The 14558-nt window shown below is 46.6% G+C and overlaps 2 protein-coding genes across 5 annotated transcripts in view; one reads left to right on the top strand and one right to left on the bottom strand.

Moving 5' to 3' along the window:
• Rpap2 (RNA polymerase II associated protein 2) overlaps window positions 1–10382 on the bottom strand; it is a 59917-nt gene extending 49535 nt beyond the window's left edge. For both annotated transcript variants that reach the window (XM_055611722.1, XM_055611721.1), the window contains exons 1-6: window positions 10220–10382; window positions 9602–9647; window positions 6492–6606; window positions 5579–5677; window positions 5320–5385; window positions 2836–2924 (exon numbers count right to left, since the gene is read on the bottom strand). In XM_055611722.1, coding sequence (XP_055467697.1) covers window positions 2836–2924; window positions 5320–5385; window positions 5579–5677; window positions 6492–6606; window positions 9602–9647; window positions 10220–10292 — 488 coding nt within the window. In that variant the 5' untranslated portion in view covers window positions 10293–10382. The remainder of the gene's footprint in view (window positions 1–2835; window positions 2925–5319; window positions 5386–5578; window positions 5678–6491; window positions 6607–9601; window positions 9648–10219) is intronic.
• A 228-nt stretch (window positions 10383–10610) lies between these two features.
• The window catches only part of Glmn (glomulin, FKBP associated protein), a 28776-nt gene continuing 24828 nt past the window's right edge, over window positions 10611–14558 (top strand). For 2 of the 3 annotated variants that reach the window (XM_055611581.1, XM_055611579.1), the window contains exons 1-3: window positions 10611–10676; window positions 11392–11457; window positions 12406–12531. In XM_055611581.1, the coding sequence (XP_055467556.1) occupies window positions 11419–11457; window positions 12406–12531 (165 nt within the window). In that variant the 5' untranslated portion in view covers window positions 10611–10676; window positions 11392–11418. Of the gene's footprint in view, window positions 10677–10704; window positions 10890–11391; window positions 11458–12405; window positions 12532–14558 lie in introns of those variants that run through there. The other variant, XM_055611580.1, reaches the window with a different exon arrangement.

Here is a 14558-nt window from a genome sequence, read left to right as displayed (position 1 = left end):
ACCGCCACGAACTTGACCCCACTGTACTGCCTCGACTCACTGGCCTCACTGAACTGACTACCAGAACTCAGAGATCTGCCTGCCTCTGTCTCTCGAGTGCTGGGATTAAAGGCATGTACCACCACACCTGGACCTAAGCTTTTCTTTACCTGAAACTTGCTCTATACCAGGCTGGCCTTGAACTCAGATCTGCTTCTCTGACTCCTGCATTAAAGGTTTGTTTGTATTCCAGCCAGATCACATAGACCTAGAAGGTCTCTGGATGTGATCTCTTGCCACAGCAGCCATGTTCTGAATTAAAATTCCTCTACACAAAATTATAAACATGACACTACAAGACTTGGGGATTTTATAATCTAACAAATAAATCTATCGTAGTAATAGCTGGGTCAAATTTAGTGTTCTGTTTCCTATCGGTTAAAGGATCATGACGTCTAGGGTTCAAACACTCCATAAGACACCCGTGGCTTTTCTTCTCATTTAAAACTTTGACTCAGTCCTTCATCTTTATAAACAAATGCATTTCAATTAGTCTAAATTCTTAATCAGAGCCTGCAAGACAGCTCAAGTCTATCTGGTCTCACGCTGATCAAAAATTGGAACTGGTGTAATAAAAATGCAAACTTTTATAAATGAGGAACTGTGGTCTAGGGCTAAGGAAATGTTTTCTGATACTAAAACAGCTAAAACTCTGAGCTAGAGTGAAAAGAACAGTGCTCTTCAGACAGCAATGACAAACAAGGCGTGTGACCAGTGTGTCATATTATGGCAGAAAATAACTCGACATTTAATGACTGTTTTTAAAGTTATATGAACATATTTGTCTATAAGATTTATTAGAATGTTTATAATTCACTGCAATAAGGTATTTTTTTAGTTGAGTGGATTTAAATTTGTGTTTTATGTTGAATATTACATCACTGTCATGCAATATATGCTTATGGTTTAAAATAAAAACCTCTGTATTAAAATTAACTAAGGACTGCTATTCTAAAAGGAAGCGACACAGTTAACCCAGCCTCAGTGACAGCAGTGACCTCTAGTGGATTCAATGAGTAACAGCACAGCCACCGGCCCAGGGTGCATCCAGACCGATGTGACAGGTTGTAAAACCACCCAAGTTAGACACGGTAAATGCTCTGGTTGGACGGTGTGCATTGGCAAGATTTACGCTTGCACTGGCCCTTCACTAATTTCCATTAATAACGCTGAGTACAGTGAGTAATCCGGGCTCGTTTAGAGCCTTTCCTTAGCTTACGAAATCTGCTCCACTTTTGAAAGGCTGCTTAGCAAAGGGACGGGACTGACTCCATGGTCCTTTACGCTTTTGTGATTCTCTTTTAATTCATTACGTAGACCAATGCTGACCAAGTTCTGCTCAAAAGAAGTGTGCACCAGGTGTATTTGACTAGCATGGAAAAAGCCCCAGGTTCAATCCCCAACACTGTAAACCAAACCCGATAGGTCCCAGGACGTGAACCTGGCTCTTCTTACCCTACTTGTTTCTCCATGCTATACCGTAGTGCCCTCTGCTCCACAAGAGCCATACCCAAGACTCCAAGCTCTCGCCTAAAACCATGAGCGGTACCAAACCTTACACAGGCTTTGCTCTTTTCCTATGTAGCTAGTCATGACGACAGGTGAACATGTGAAGTGTGATCACACTGGAAAAGGGGTGAGTCATGCCCCGAGCGAGGAGCAGCTACACGGTGTGCAATGTTTATTGTAGTAGTAATGGTTTATAATTTAGAACTTATGAAGTACTTCTGCAATCTTCTACCATTTTCAGATTGCAGTCAATGTTGACAACCACAGCGAGCCAACGTGGGATACTGCATCCTAAAGTCGGCAGTTTCCTCTCCTGTTTATAGTTAGTCATCACGTAACGTCCTAACGTTGATCTGACACCTACTCCGTCAAGTTAGGAAATATTGTTTCTTCACAAATTTATTCTGTTATCTCAATTACTATTAAACTCACAGGTTGAGATTTATGTGTACATGAATATGCATGTGTCTTGCCAGGTACATATGTGGTGACACTAACATACATGTGCCTGCATGTGCCTTGCCAGGTGCATACACGGTGAGCTGGTGGGATTGTGGTGTCCTGCCTCCTTCTTCAGGTGTGGACTCCAGGGTTTGCCTGTTTTCAGCCAACTGCATCTCTTCACACCTAAGTCACTGTATTTAATTAGCGGCCATTGGCACTGTCTGACCCCAGATAACAGGGCCCTGTGTCTTCAGTCACCATTCAAGAAGACACTGATCTCATTAAGCCTTTGTCTGCAGTCTCGACAGTCCAGTTTAACTGTTGCTTTTGCTACACTCTGACACTCATTCACAGTATTAATAAATTTCTTCAAGTTCTGCATCAGCACAATACTGCAAGTATGTAATTATTTCCTGGGCAAAAGCCCTGCCATGACCACAGACTTTTTATCGGCATTCTTTAAACTCAGGGTACTGCAGTTATTGTAATGAAGCCTGACATCACAGTGAGTTTGGCCAGATTCCCAAGGGCTAGTATTCTGAAGAAAGTTAATACTTTAAACCAGGGTGCTCATATTAGTAGGATTTAGACTCTCTTGGCAAAGCAAGGGCCAAAATGAAAGTTCCAGCTTTGTGATTAAAACTCCAACACTAGAGAGAAAGTATTTGCAAGTAAGATTTTTCACTTAAAAATCCTTAATAACTATGCTTAAGATATAAGTATTTCCCTAGAGCTAAGGAGTTTGTAAAACGGTGACAGTCTACAGAAAACTACACCCACTGTCAGCCTGTGTCAAAACCAGAACAGTCACCACTGGAATAAACAGGATAAAGATTTAATTACCTTTCTTCCTCTCGAACCCATACTGGAGTTTTGGGAATCTGTGTTTCAAAATATTTAGATGCTCTGTAACAAAAATTGCTGCAGAAAGACTGAAAAGAAAAATTTTAAATTAGTTCATTATTTTTCTATTTTGAAACATAACCTACACACAGAGAACATGAATGTGTTGATTAAACAATAAAACAAAGCCAGGTGGTGGTGGCCATGCCTTCAATCCCATCACTAGGGAAGCAGTGGCAGAGGCAGGTGGATCTTTGAGTTCGAAGCCTGCTCTACAGAGGGAGTTCCAGGATAGCCAGGGCTACACAGAGAAACCCTGTCTTAAAAAAACCAAAAGCAAACAAAAACCCCAACCCCAACGGCTTCTACCACATAAGTCCAAGAGTAAAGGACACGACCTTCGATGGCTCCTGTGTGCCCCTTTCCACTGGGTAGTGAGCACCCTTACACCCACCGAGTCGCCTCATTGGCCCTTTCTGGTTTTTTGAGGCAGGGCTTCACATAGTGCAAGCTGACCTCACAAGTCTAAATGGCTGAGGACGCTTCTGAGCTTCTGACCCTCTTACCTCTGCCTTTTGAGTCCTAGAATTTCAGGTATGTACCTGGGTCACTAATTTTTCTTGTTTTGTATGTGTGTGCGCACAGGCACAGGAGTAGTATCTATGTGTCTGTGTGTGTGCACAGGCCTGACGTGCAGGCAAGAGGCTGACAGTGGTGCACTCCTCAGTCCCTTATCACCTTATTTTTTGAGACAGGGTCTCTCACTGAATTTTGAGGCTGCTGCTTTTGGCTTGGCTGACTGGCTAGGGAGCCACAAAGATCTGCCTGTCTCCAATTCCCAGTGCTGGAGTTACCAACACACAGAATTAAATTCCTGAGCATCTTTGGTTCACTTTTTAAAATACATATATAAGATTTGCTATCTTTTTTTTTTTTGAGATAAATTTTGCTGTGTAGCCTAGCTGGCTTCCACCCCTCAGTTCTCTTGCCTCCGCCTCCTAGGTTTTGGGCCCTGCAGGCAATGCCACAGTCCCAGCCTCATCGCCACCTTTTGGTGCACAGTTCAGGGGCAGCGAGCTCACACTGTTGCACAACTCTCTTGAGCATTTGCCTTTGGAATTCTTCTCAGCATACAAAACTGAAACTCTATACCCATGAAATAATAACTTTTTATTCTTAACTTTCTTGACAAGCACCATTCTACTATAAATATCATATTGTGTTGCTTTATTCCACTTCAAAACATCTTCCAAGTTCCTATGCCACTTCCCTTCTTTTTAACGTCACTGTACTATTCCACTATAGTCTATATGTTGTTCATATTCTACGGCTACAAATATTTCTACACATATATGGTACACGTGGCCCAGCAATTTCCAGGCATATAAGAATGAAAAGGCTTGGTCACAAAGACTGTGAGACATTTCTGGGTGTGTGAGAGGACCTGAGCTCAGCCTTCCCCACTTCATGGTGCAAAACTCAGATTCCAAAATAGGTTCTCAAAATGGCTTTAACAGCCTTTACTCCCATCAGCTCCTTTGTGGGTTGTACAACCAACTGTGTTTAGAATGGCTTTTTATGCATTACTAAAGAGACCCATCATGTTTCCATATGTTCATTAACCATTTGCATTCATATATGAAATATGCTTCCTTTTTCTTACACTGCGCATTCTAGCTATGCACTTGTAGAAAATATACCTTCACACTTTTCTCGTTTGCTAATAAACAAAAGTTCTAAACTTTAATACAGGAAAGTTTATCAACTTTTCATATATGGTCTAATTATCTGCCCATACAGTTGTGGGAGAGATGTGCTTTCTCTGCATAAGTCTTCATCCGCCTGCTTGACTGCTCTGACTGGGTTAAGTCAGGTCTCATGTCCCCCGTCTGGACAATGACTTGCCACCTCCCGCCACTGAAAACCTGTCCTTCCTCCCTCACCCACACGCCTGTTGCCAAAAATCCAGAGTTCATAGATGTGCTCAGCCTGCTCCTGGCTCACTTTTCTTACCATGGTTTCCTTCCCTGTATTTATACCAACACGAACTTCACATTTGTAAACTTTTTGATCTTTTTGCGGGAGGAGAGGTAGCCCAGAGAAGCTTCAGACTTGCTGCATGGCTGACAATGACTTGGCGCTCCTGATTCTCCTGCTCCACCAGGCCAAGCTTCAAGTCTCTGCTGCTGCTGTTGTTTTGAGACAGGGTTTCTCTGTGTCACCTTGGCTGTCCTGGCCTCGATTTGTGGACCAGGCTGGTCTCAAATTCAGAGAGATCCACCTGCCTCCGCCTCCCGAGTGCTGGGATCACAGGTGTGCACCACCCCTGGCTACTTCAAGTCTTAGTAAAGCTCCAGCAAGGGACTTTCTCAGCACCTGAGCTTTTACTAGAGGCAATCTGGCTATTTTTTAAAGTAAAACTTAAAAGTTCTAGTTAACGTCACTTAAAAATCAACTGCCGTATTAGATAGCTTTGGAACTTACCTTTCTTTCAGTAATATCATAGACTTTATTGGTTTTAGTAGAAATTTTGTATTTCTGTTTCGGTATCTGAAGAAAAAGAAAGCATAATTTACAAAAAATTTCAGTAAGGAAGGAAGGCTTTCTGCCAGATACAATCAAGTCATCTGTTAATACTTTTGGCAACCCAAGTATTCCCAGTTCATGACCTCAGGCTTTGCTTCCTCCTCTACAACATGTTTTGTAAAAATCGATCAACACACTTTTTTAAAGAAGAACTTACAGCGCCTAGCTTCTTTGGGCACAGCGGATAGCCACAGAGTCTGATGATGGCTCGCTCCTCCACCACGTCGCTGTAGTGGGCTGGCGTGATGAGCGCCCCCTGTGACAGAGAGAGGCATTCCCCATACATGAGCACCCTAGGAGCACAAGGACAGCATGCCAGGAACTGTGGGGCACACAGCAGCGTGTGGCGAGGTGGCTCAAGGGTAGGGGCCTGCTGCTGTGTCTGGGATATGCGATGGAGGGACACATGGGTCCCAGCCCTGACAGAGTCCTAAACCTCCCTGTGGTCCTCCACAAGCCAGGCCTCCATCCCCTGCACTGCTCCCAAAAACCTTCCAAGCTCCCACACAACACCCCACTGAGCTCTCAATGACTCTTCTACCCAGAGTTCCAAAGTCCTTCCGCAAGCCTCCCCCAAAATGGCTATGTCTGTCACAGCAGTACCCCACTATGGGGGTACCAACTTGTTTTAGGGTCACCACTGCTGTAAGCAAACAGGTGACCAAAAAGCAAATTAGGAAAATAAGGGTTTATTCTGCTTGCACTTCTTATCACTTCATCACCAAAGCAAGTCAGGACAGGAACTCACAAGGGGAGGAGCACGGCAGCAGGAGCTGAGGCAGAGGCCACGGAGGGTACTGCTCACTGGCTTGCTCAGCTGCTTTCTTATAGAACCAGGACACCAGCCCAGGGATGGCTCCACCCACAGTGGGCTGGGCCCTCCCCATCAATACTAATTGAGAAAATGCCTTCCAGCTGGATCTCATGGAGGCCTTTCCTCAGCTGAGGCTCCTTCCTCTGATGACTCTAGCTTGTGTGAAGCTCACCCACAAAACTCCAGTCCAGCACTCATACACATAAGTCTTTAAATACAGACGTTGTATTTTAATCTGGCACAACTTAATACATACACACTCCTTCAGGAATTCTTCTGTGATATTCTCTTCCAATAGCTGTTCAACGATGCGCACAGCCTTCCTTTCAAACTCTGCCTTCCTGCGCGCAGCTGCTTCCAGTTCCGCTTGCCTGGAATTTCAGAGAAAGTCAGAGCAGTTACAGACTTCTCCACTTCCACCACTTCACGCTCTAAACGCCAACACTAACCTATTACTTTGCCAGTAAAATTTAGTTTTTAACCCTGCCACTAAACTCCTCCTTCCCATGTGAATGTGGGTGCTGACCATACAGTCTACTTCCAGGCTCAGAGCACAAGGCACAGATGTCCTACAAAAAAAGGTGGGCTGAACAGGGCGTGGTGGGATATGTCTCCATCACAGCACTAGGGAAGAGTGGGAAGAGTCAGAGTTCAAGGCCCAGGGTGGACCACACCCTAAGAACCTGCATCTTAAACAACTGAATGTACTTCCTTTGCTTTATAGTTTTGCAGTATATTCTCAAAAAAAAAAAAAAAAAAAGAAAAAAAAAAGGCTTTTTTTTTTCTCTACTATGTAAATCAACAGACTGAAGAGTGAAAAGGTGACTTCTGTTTTTCTCACACACAACCTCTGTCAAGAGTTAAAGCTTGGGCGCTCAGCTCAGTAGATCAGTCCTGCCTGGGAAAACCCCAGCAGGTACTTACCTTTATTACAAAGGTTGGTAAGTAAGTACACTGATATGTGGCAGGTGGTCCCAGGTGGGACCCTGCCAGCCCTCTGCGAGCAGCGCCGCCCAGCTGCACAGCAGAGCGGGGAGAGGTTTTAGGACAGCAGGCCCTGGTCCCATTGGAGGTCGAGTAAACGGAGCAGATTGGCAGTGGAGAGCGGCTGCTGTGGCGCTCAGGGCATGCTGTCACGGGGACTCACCCGCTCTGCTCTGTGCTGGAACCCCCGGGACTACCTCTTGGTCACCCGTCTTACCCTTCCCTCACACCCGGAACCTACACCATTCTGTTCTTCACACCTTCATTAACTTTCAAGACTAGACTCCAGTTCTTTGCCTAGAGCAGCACGGGACTCCTCTAACCCCAATAACTTGGAAGTCTGGTACAGTTTTCCCGGCAATTCATTTTGCAAAACACATAATTAAAATGAGAATTTTGCAATTAAACACCTATTCTTACCCCACCATTTCATCAAGACCATTTTGTTGTTATTTGAGGTACTGGGGAGAGAACTCAGGGCCCTGGACATGCTAAACAAGCACTCTACCACGGAACTAAAAATCACTAACTCCATAAAGACCACTTTCATGTCAAAGAAATATAAAAGGTATGAAGACAGATTATAGTTCTTTATATTAAAAGCTTCATGAAAAATTATATATTTACTATGTATACAATGCTCTATCTGCATGTACACCTGCCACCAGAAGAGGGCACCACATCTCATTATAGATGGTTGTGCGCCAGCATGTGGTCCCTGGACATTCAACTCAGGACCTCTGGAAGAGCAGCCAGTGCTCTTAACCTCTGAGCCATCTCTCCAGCCCATGAAAAATTACTTTTCTCATCTGTACCCATCAGTAAAAGTCATGTCATAAACTAAGATTAACATACAACTTGTAGGCTCAAATTACCAGCCACACTGACCTGAGCCATTCTGTTCCTGACAGAAAACTACAGCTGCTTACTATGTTCTCTCAGTACTGTTCCTGTTACAAATGATGACCATCAATACAGTTGTTCTGGCAGTTTTATGTCAACTTCTCACAAGTGAAATTCACTGGAAAGGAGGGAACCTTACAAAAATTTCTGCATTTCAAGCTGCAGGCAAGCCTCTAAGACATCTTCATAACTAATGCCTGATGGGGGCAGGCCCGGCCCACTGTGGGTGCTGTTATCCCAGGGCTTGCGGGTCTGGGTACTGTGCAGGCTGGGCGAGACATGGGGAGCAAGCCAGAGCTGCATTCCTGCCTGGGTCTCTGCATTAGCTCCTGCCTCGGTGTCCCTGTCCTGACTTCCTTCAGCAATGAACAGTGCTGTGGAAGTATGCACCAAATAAAGCTTTTCTGCCCCAAGTTGCTCTGGTCATGGTGTTTCACTCCAGTAATGGGAACCAAGCAGGACAGTGGCGTATGGCACCTGCCTCGGCCTCTTGGTGCTGGGATTGAGGGTGTGCGCCACTGTGACTTATGGCTTCTTTAGAGGAGCTCTGCCTTGAAAAGCTCCATGTCACCTCCCTGACAACCCTATCTAAGTTATTAACTCCTTCTAACAACTCCAGTCTTTTTACTTACAGCACTTCCTGCAATGTATGTATTCAACTGTGTTAGTTTTGCTCACTGGTACTTCTCAGTTCCAATGAGCAAAAACTATTTGTTCAACAACACATTTTAAGGTCCTAAGTCAAATACAGACTATCCTGTATTTGGAAACTGTCTTGAAAGAAAAAAAAAAAAAAATCAATGAATCCTGAAGTGATGAGTCACAGCTGCTTTTAATCTCTTCAGGTGACCCCTGCCCTGGAAAGCTTCTGTGACAAGAGACTGACTTTTGCGAAGGTCCAAACAGTAAAGGATGATTTCTGTTTGTGTTTAAACTCACACTTTGTGTTGCTAAGAAAGGTCCCTTGGAATAGTAACCAGACAATGTTTCAGTGAGTGTGGCGCATGCCACAGTAAGTGTGCCTGCAGAGACAGAATGCTTGGTTAATTGAGAATGATGTTCCCACAGTGTGAGCCTCCAGTTTGCTTTCTTTCTTTCTTTTCACAGACAGGGTTTCTCTGTGTAGCCCTGGCTGTCCTGGATCTCACTCTGTAGACAGGCTGGCCTCCAACTCAAGGATCCACCTGCCTCTGCCTCCCAGGTGCTGGCATTAAAGGGCTGCGCTACAAGGCCGGGCCAGTCTGGTTTTCTTAAAGCTGGAGGGTGTGACAGTCTTAAGTGAGACCCGAAAGTGCTTCCTATGTCTCCTTGTAAGTATTGTCTGTCCTTGTTTTCATAGCATGGGGCTGGGACTACAGCGCAATATACCGTGCTTGCCTGGTATGTGTGAGTTTATCCTCAGATCCCAAAACCAGAAAACAGAACATGGAGAACAAAAAGTTGACTCAGTTACAATACACGAGGACAGTGGAAGGATACCTTCTGGACGCGCCTCCTCGTTTCAGGGCCCTTGTCTGTTTGGTACCTGCAGTTGAAGAGAAGAGAGTCAAACGCAAACATCTGATGTAGCAGAGTCCGGCCCAAATAACCCCAAACAGCACACTGTAGACATCTTTTCCTTTTCTCTCACACACTTCATTTCCAACTCCAAAGGGGGACGGTGCTAAACAGGTGGGGCATTCCATTGCTTCTGGAAAGGAATTCCACTTCAACTTTTCTTGACCACAAAGTTGGGGATCGGCCCTTCTCATATATCGTATGTGCCTTAATCAAGTGCTTCTGAAAGCCCTCTAGACTGGATAGACATTTCTCCGGCTCCCGAACCCGGAGACCGGCTCAAGGCAGCGCGGGAAGTGCAGACCGAGGCTCACGGCAGTGACCGACACCGGGGTCCCAGCACAGCGAGGCCGGCGGAGCCCCCGAAACACCTAAGAGTGGGGGAATCTTCCCGAAGGCAGCGGCGCAGCGGAGGGGCGCGCCGGGCCTTGGCCGCGCGGAGCCCCGTTTCCCCGGCGCAGCCTCGGGAAGCGCCCCGCGCGTGCGCAGTGCTCCAACCAAGCTCTCGGCCCACCCCGGGGTAGGGGCTCTCGCTGGTACCTGCAGCGTCTCGGTAGGTACTGGAAGCCAGGGCACTTGGGCCCAAAGAGCAAGGAAGCACGGAGTCAGCCATGGGAAACGCCGTCAGAAGCGAGGGAAGGGTGTGCGCAGCGCCGCGAGGCTCGGCCTCCCCACACGTCGCCCGGACCGGGCTGTGGGCGGGCCTCGGGAGGGCGGGGCGGGCGCCGGAGGGGGCGGGGCGGGCCTCGGGAGGGCGGGGCGGGCGCCGGAGGGGGCGGGGCGGGCCTCGGGAGGGCGGGGCGGAAGCCGGAGGGGGCGGGGCGGGCCTCGGGAGGGCGGAGCAGGCGCCGGAGGGGGCGGGGCGGGCCTCGGGAGGGCGGGGCGGAAGCCGGGGGAGGCGGGTCCAGGCTGGGGGCGGGGTCAGGAGTGCGGCCTGCGCTGGCCGTGGCGGCGGCGGCGTCGGCGTCGGCGGAGGAGGAGGCGCGCGGTCGGGCGGGTAGGTGGCTGTGCCGGGTCGGGGTGGACCGGGCTCGCCGCACATGACCGGGGCCGCGCGCGGCTCGCCTGCTAGGCCCCTCGAGGTGCTGGAGCCTGGGCGCTGTGCGCAGCAGGAACAGGGAGGCCGGGAGACATGGCTAACCATGGGCGCGGTAGGGTGTGATTTTCCTGTGCGCGCCTGCGAGGCCAGGACCACGGCCGGCCTGTCTCGGTGAGGTTCGGTGAGCTCAATGCCGAGGACTGGTGACTTTGGGGAGGGCAGGTCCTGTGGAGAACGGGGCGCAGGGCGTCCGAATCTTCAGTTTCCTTAGGTGACTTAATTGTGTTGAATTCCAGTTTTTGTCAGTGGGCCATTAAAAAATTTCCCTAATGATTAGAATTCTCATTCCAGGTCCACGGTTTGGATTTTGTTGTTGTTGTTGTTTCTTTCATGAAAGGATTACTTTCTCCTTCTGAAAAAAGGCTCTTTGAGGAGTTTTAGGAGTTCTCTCTAGGGTTCTTTTTCTTTTTTCACTCGTCATTTTTTTGAAATTATGCTCTTTAGGCGAAACAGTAAGGCTTTAAAAAAAACGCTTTAAGAGAATATATTGCACACTAACATTCAATAATAGCAATTAAGCTACAAAAATTTACATTGTGCTTTCTAATTCAGAATGAAACAGTTTATGAAACAATTTATATAATGTCACACAACTGTTTTCTATTCATTTCAGCATCAAAACTAGGGAAAGTCCTTAGGAATGGCTGCCGAGGAACTTCAGTGCATAATAAAAAGATGTGTAAGTCACTCTCTGAAAACTTTAAAATGGGGGGGGGGCACAGGTTATCTGTACTTCGTGGTCATTCATGTAGTTTATCTAATTCCTCCTTTTCCTCCTTCTTTTAACTTGTAAGTAAATAGCAGAAAATCAGAAAAGTAGATTGGATTCCCTTCTTGATTTATGGCCTTTAATCCCAGTACTTGGAGGCAAAAGCAGGGGGTGTTCTGAGTTTGAGGCTGGCCTGGTGTACACAGTGATTTCCAGGACAGCCAGGGCTGTGTAGAGAGACCCTGTCTCAAAAAAGGGGTGGGAGAGGGGGCTAGAGAGATGGCTCTGTGGTAGAGAGCACTTGTTATTCTTGCAGAGGACCTGCTTGGTTCATTTCTCAACACCCATACGTGTAAGTAAACCTTCATACATATAAAATAAATCTTAATAAGTTCTGTATTTAAACACGTTTTCTTTTTAGCTGTGAAGGCAGAGGTGTTGAGTCCTCCTGGAGCTGGGGTTATAGGTGGTTGTGAGCTATCCACCTGACCTGGGTGTTGGGAATTGAACTCAGATCCTCTAAAAGAGCAGTATTTGCTCTTATCTGCTAAGCCATTTCCCTAGCTCCAGTGGCCTTTCATATGAAAGCTATGATTATTTTCCCAAGTTTCTCTGGTGCAGTAGGCTCAAGATCATTCACTGAGCCACACTGACTCATGCTTATAGCCAGAGGCTGGGACAAGAGGATCTCAAGTTTCCAGGTCGGCGTGAGTGTCGTCATGAAAGCCTGTCTCAAAAGTCAAAATGAGTAAAGCCAATCAGTAAAATATTTATTAGGATAATTCTAATTTTCATTTATATATCATGTCCACTTTCTCTAGAATTTAATATTTCCCTTTTTTCCTAGAGAGATAAAATCAGGAAGTCATTTATATTGAATTTATATTTACATCTATAAGTGTTTTGGCTTGTTTACAGCAAATCCTAGAAGAGCATGATTTCAAAGAAGAAGATTTTGGCCTCTTTCAGCTGGCAGGCCAAAGATGTATTGAAGATGGGCATGCAAACCAGCTGCTAGAAATTATTCAAGACGAAAAGAACAAGGTAAGAACAAGGCGTGTGTATGCTTTGCAGGTTTTACTTGGGAAGGGACTAATAATACTGTTGTTCCTCGTTTAGCCATCTTCTTGGTTACTTTTGTAGTGCTGTGATAAGAAACCATGAGGTAGACTTTCTTCCAGAAGCATGAAAGGGCCGTAGAGTGTTGGCCCCAGGTCACAGTGAAGCTTAGAAACTGGTTCTGGTAGCAGGGAAGGAGGCGGCAATGGCAGGAGGGAAGGCCGGGGAGCAAAGGGTGCCTTCCCTTCCTATCTGTGCTTCCGCCACACCAGCCAAAGCACCCGGGACACTGCTTCCTGGGAGGCACCCTGTGGAGGTTAAAACCAACCGAAATATACTTTCAGGGGCTCCAATATAGTCAGTTTTCTGGGGTTTTGTTTTTGAGGCAGTCTTTAGCTCATGCTTTCCTGGAGTTCATAAAGTCACTGTGTGTTTTTTGTTGGTTGTTTTGGTGTGTGCGTGCACACGTGTGTGTGTGTCATGGGCATGTCTGTGTGTTTTGCAGGCGCTTGTCAAGACAGAGCTCAACAGTGAGTGTCTTTCTCAGTCACTTCCCAATTTTGGATTGGGTCTTGTTGAGCCTGGAGCTCACAGATTCTTCTATGGTTTTTTGGCCAGCAGTCCAGGGATCTGCCTGTTTCTGTGTTTTTAGGTTTCTTGATTTTTTCCCCCCATTGCATTATCAAAGGATAATTTGACAATACTGTTAGTTGCTGTCAATGCTAAAATTAATTACTAATATTTAAGTTTATGGGAGCTGCTCTCCGTATGTTACGTCATTCAGCCTCTCCAGTTTCTCAGAAGACAGGCACCTGTAGCTGTAATACCTACAATTCTAAGCAACTTGAGAGGCTGAGATGGGAAAGTACTTGAACACACAAGTTCAGAACTACCTGGGCAATGAGATGGGACTCTTATTTCAGAGGAGAAAATAAACAGCCACTTTATAGAGAAGAGGCAGTCACTGACAGGCATCCAGAATCCAGACTTTTGGCACTCTTGCCTACTGTGGTGGTTCTGTAGTCCAGGCTGGCCTGACCCGCCATGGAGTAGAGGATGACCTTGAACTCATCCTCCTCCTTCCACCTGGGATTACCAGGTGGCCCTGCATCTGCTTTCTGTGGTGCTGAGCCTAGAGCTTTGTGCATGCTGGGCACTACACCATGCGCCTGGACTGACTGAAACTCGGGGTGGAATAAAAGGGGCCTTGGCTGTGAGGAAGGGGCAGAAAGGCTCACTGCTGTTCTGGTTTGGTTGTTTTGTTGTTTGCATCTGCAGTACAGAATTTGTTCTCCTCAACAAACTAGCACCCTAACTTGAAGACGAAGGCAAGGGAGCTGACTGAGAAATTTTGTCTTTTAAGACACAGCAGGCAACTAGAAAGATAAGATTTTGATGTCAGTATAGAAACAGGAAATTCAGACCTAGATTTGTATGTGACTCTTCAAAGTTAGGTAGTTACGGCATAAAGGGGAGATTTTGAGTTTACGAGAAGAGGCAGAAAGAGGCCAAGGATCTCCTCTTTCACAAACCTTTGTGAGTATTGTATACACGTGTGTGCTTGTCCATGTTCGTAGGTGTGAATGTGGGCACAGGCATGCCATGCTGCATATGTAGAGGTCAGAGATGGCAGCGTCTCTTTGTTGTTGCTGCCATGTATGCTGGGCACCCTGCACGCCCAGCTCTCACTCGGGCTCTGGGGATGAGGGATCCATGTGCTTCTTCTGTTCTGAGGACTGTGCCCACTGAGCCATCTCCTCAGCCCTCAGCGTGAGGAACTGAAGGAGCAGGCAGCTGAGACTACACCTGTCCAGTGAGCTTCAGCACTGCGTCTGTGAGGCAGAGGAGGGAGGACAGCATGACACAAGCATGACACACTGGTCTGTAGTATTCCGTGGCTCTGTGGGGCATTTTTAGTATGTTTCTCAATAGCCCACGGGATGAATTAAAAGGCGTAGGCTTAATACCCTGAAAATCACCTTTGCGCTACATGATCTGATAACTACAGGGTT

The sequence above is a fragment of the Psammomys obesus genome, unplaced genomic scaffold (genome assembly GCF_907164565.1).
Source record: "Psammomys obesus unplaced genomic scaffold, mPsaObe1.curated_primary_1811, whole genome shotgun sequence".
NCBI classification, from domain to species: Eukaryota; Metazoa; Chordata; class Mammalia; order Rodentia; family Muridae; genus Psammomys; species Psammomys obesus.
The sequence above is the reverse complement of the archived record's forward strand: the minus strand, read 5'-3'. Positions and strand labels throughout refer to the sequence as shown.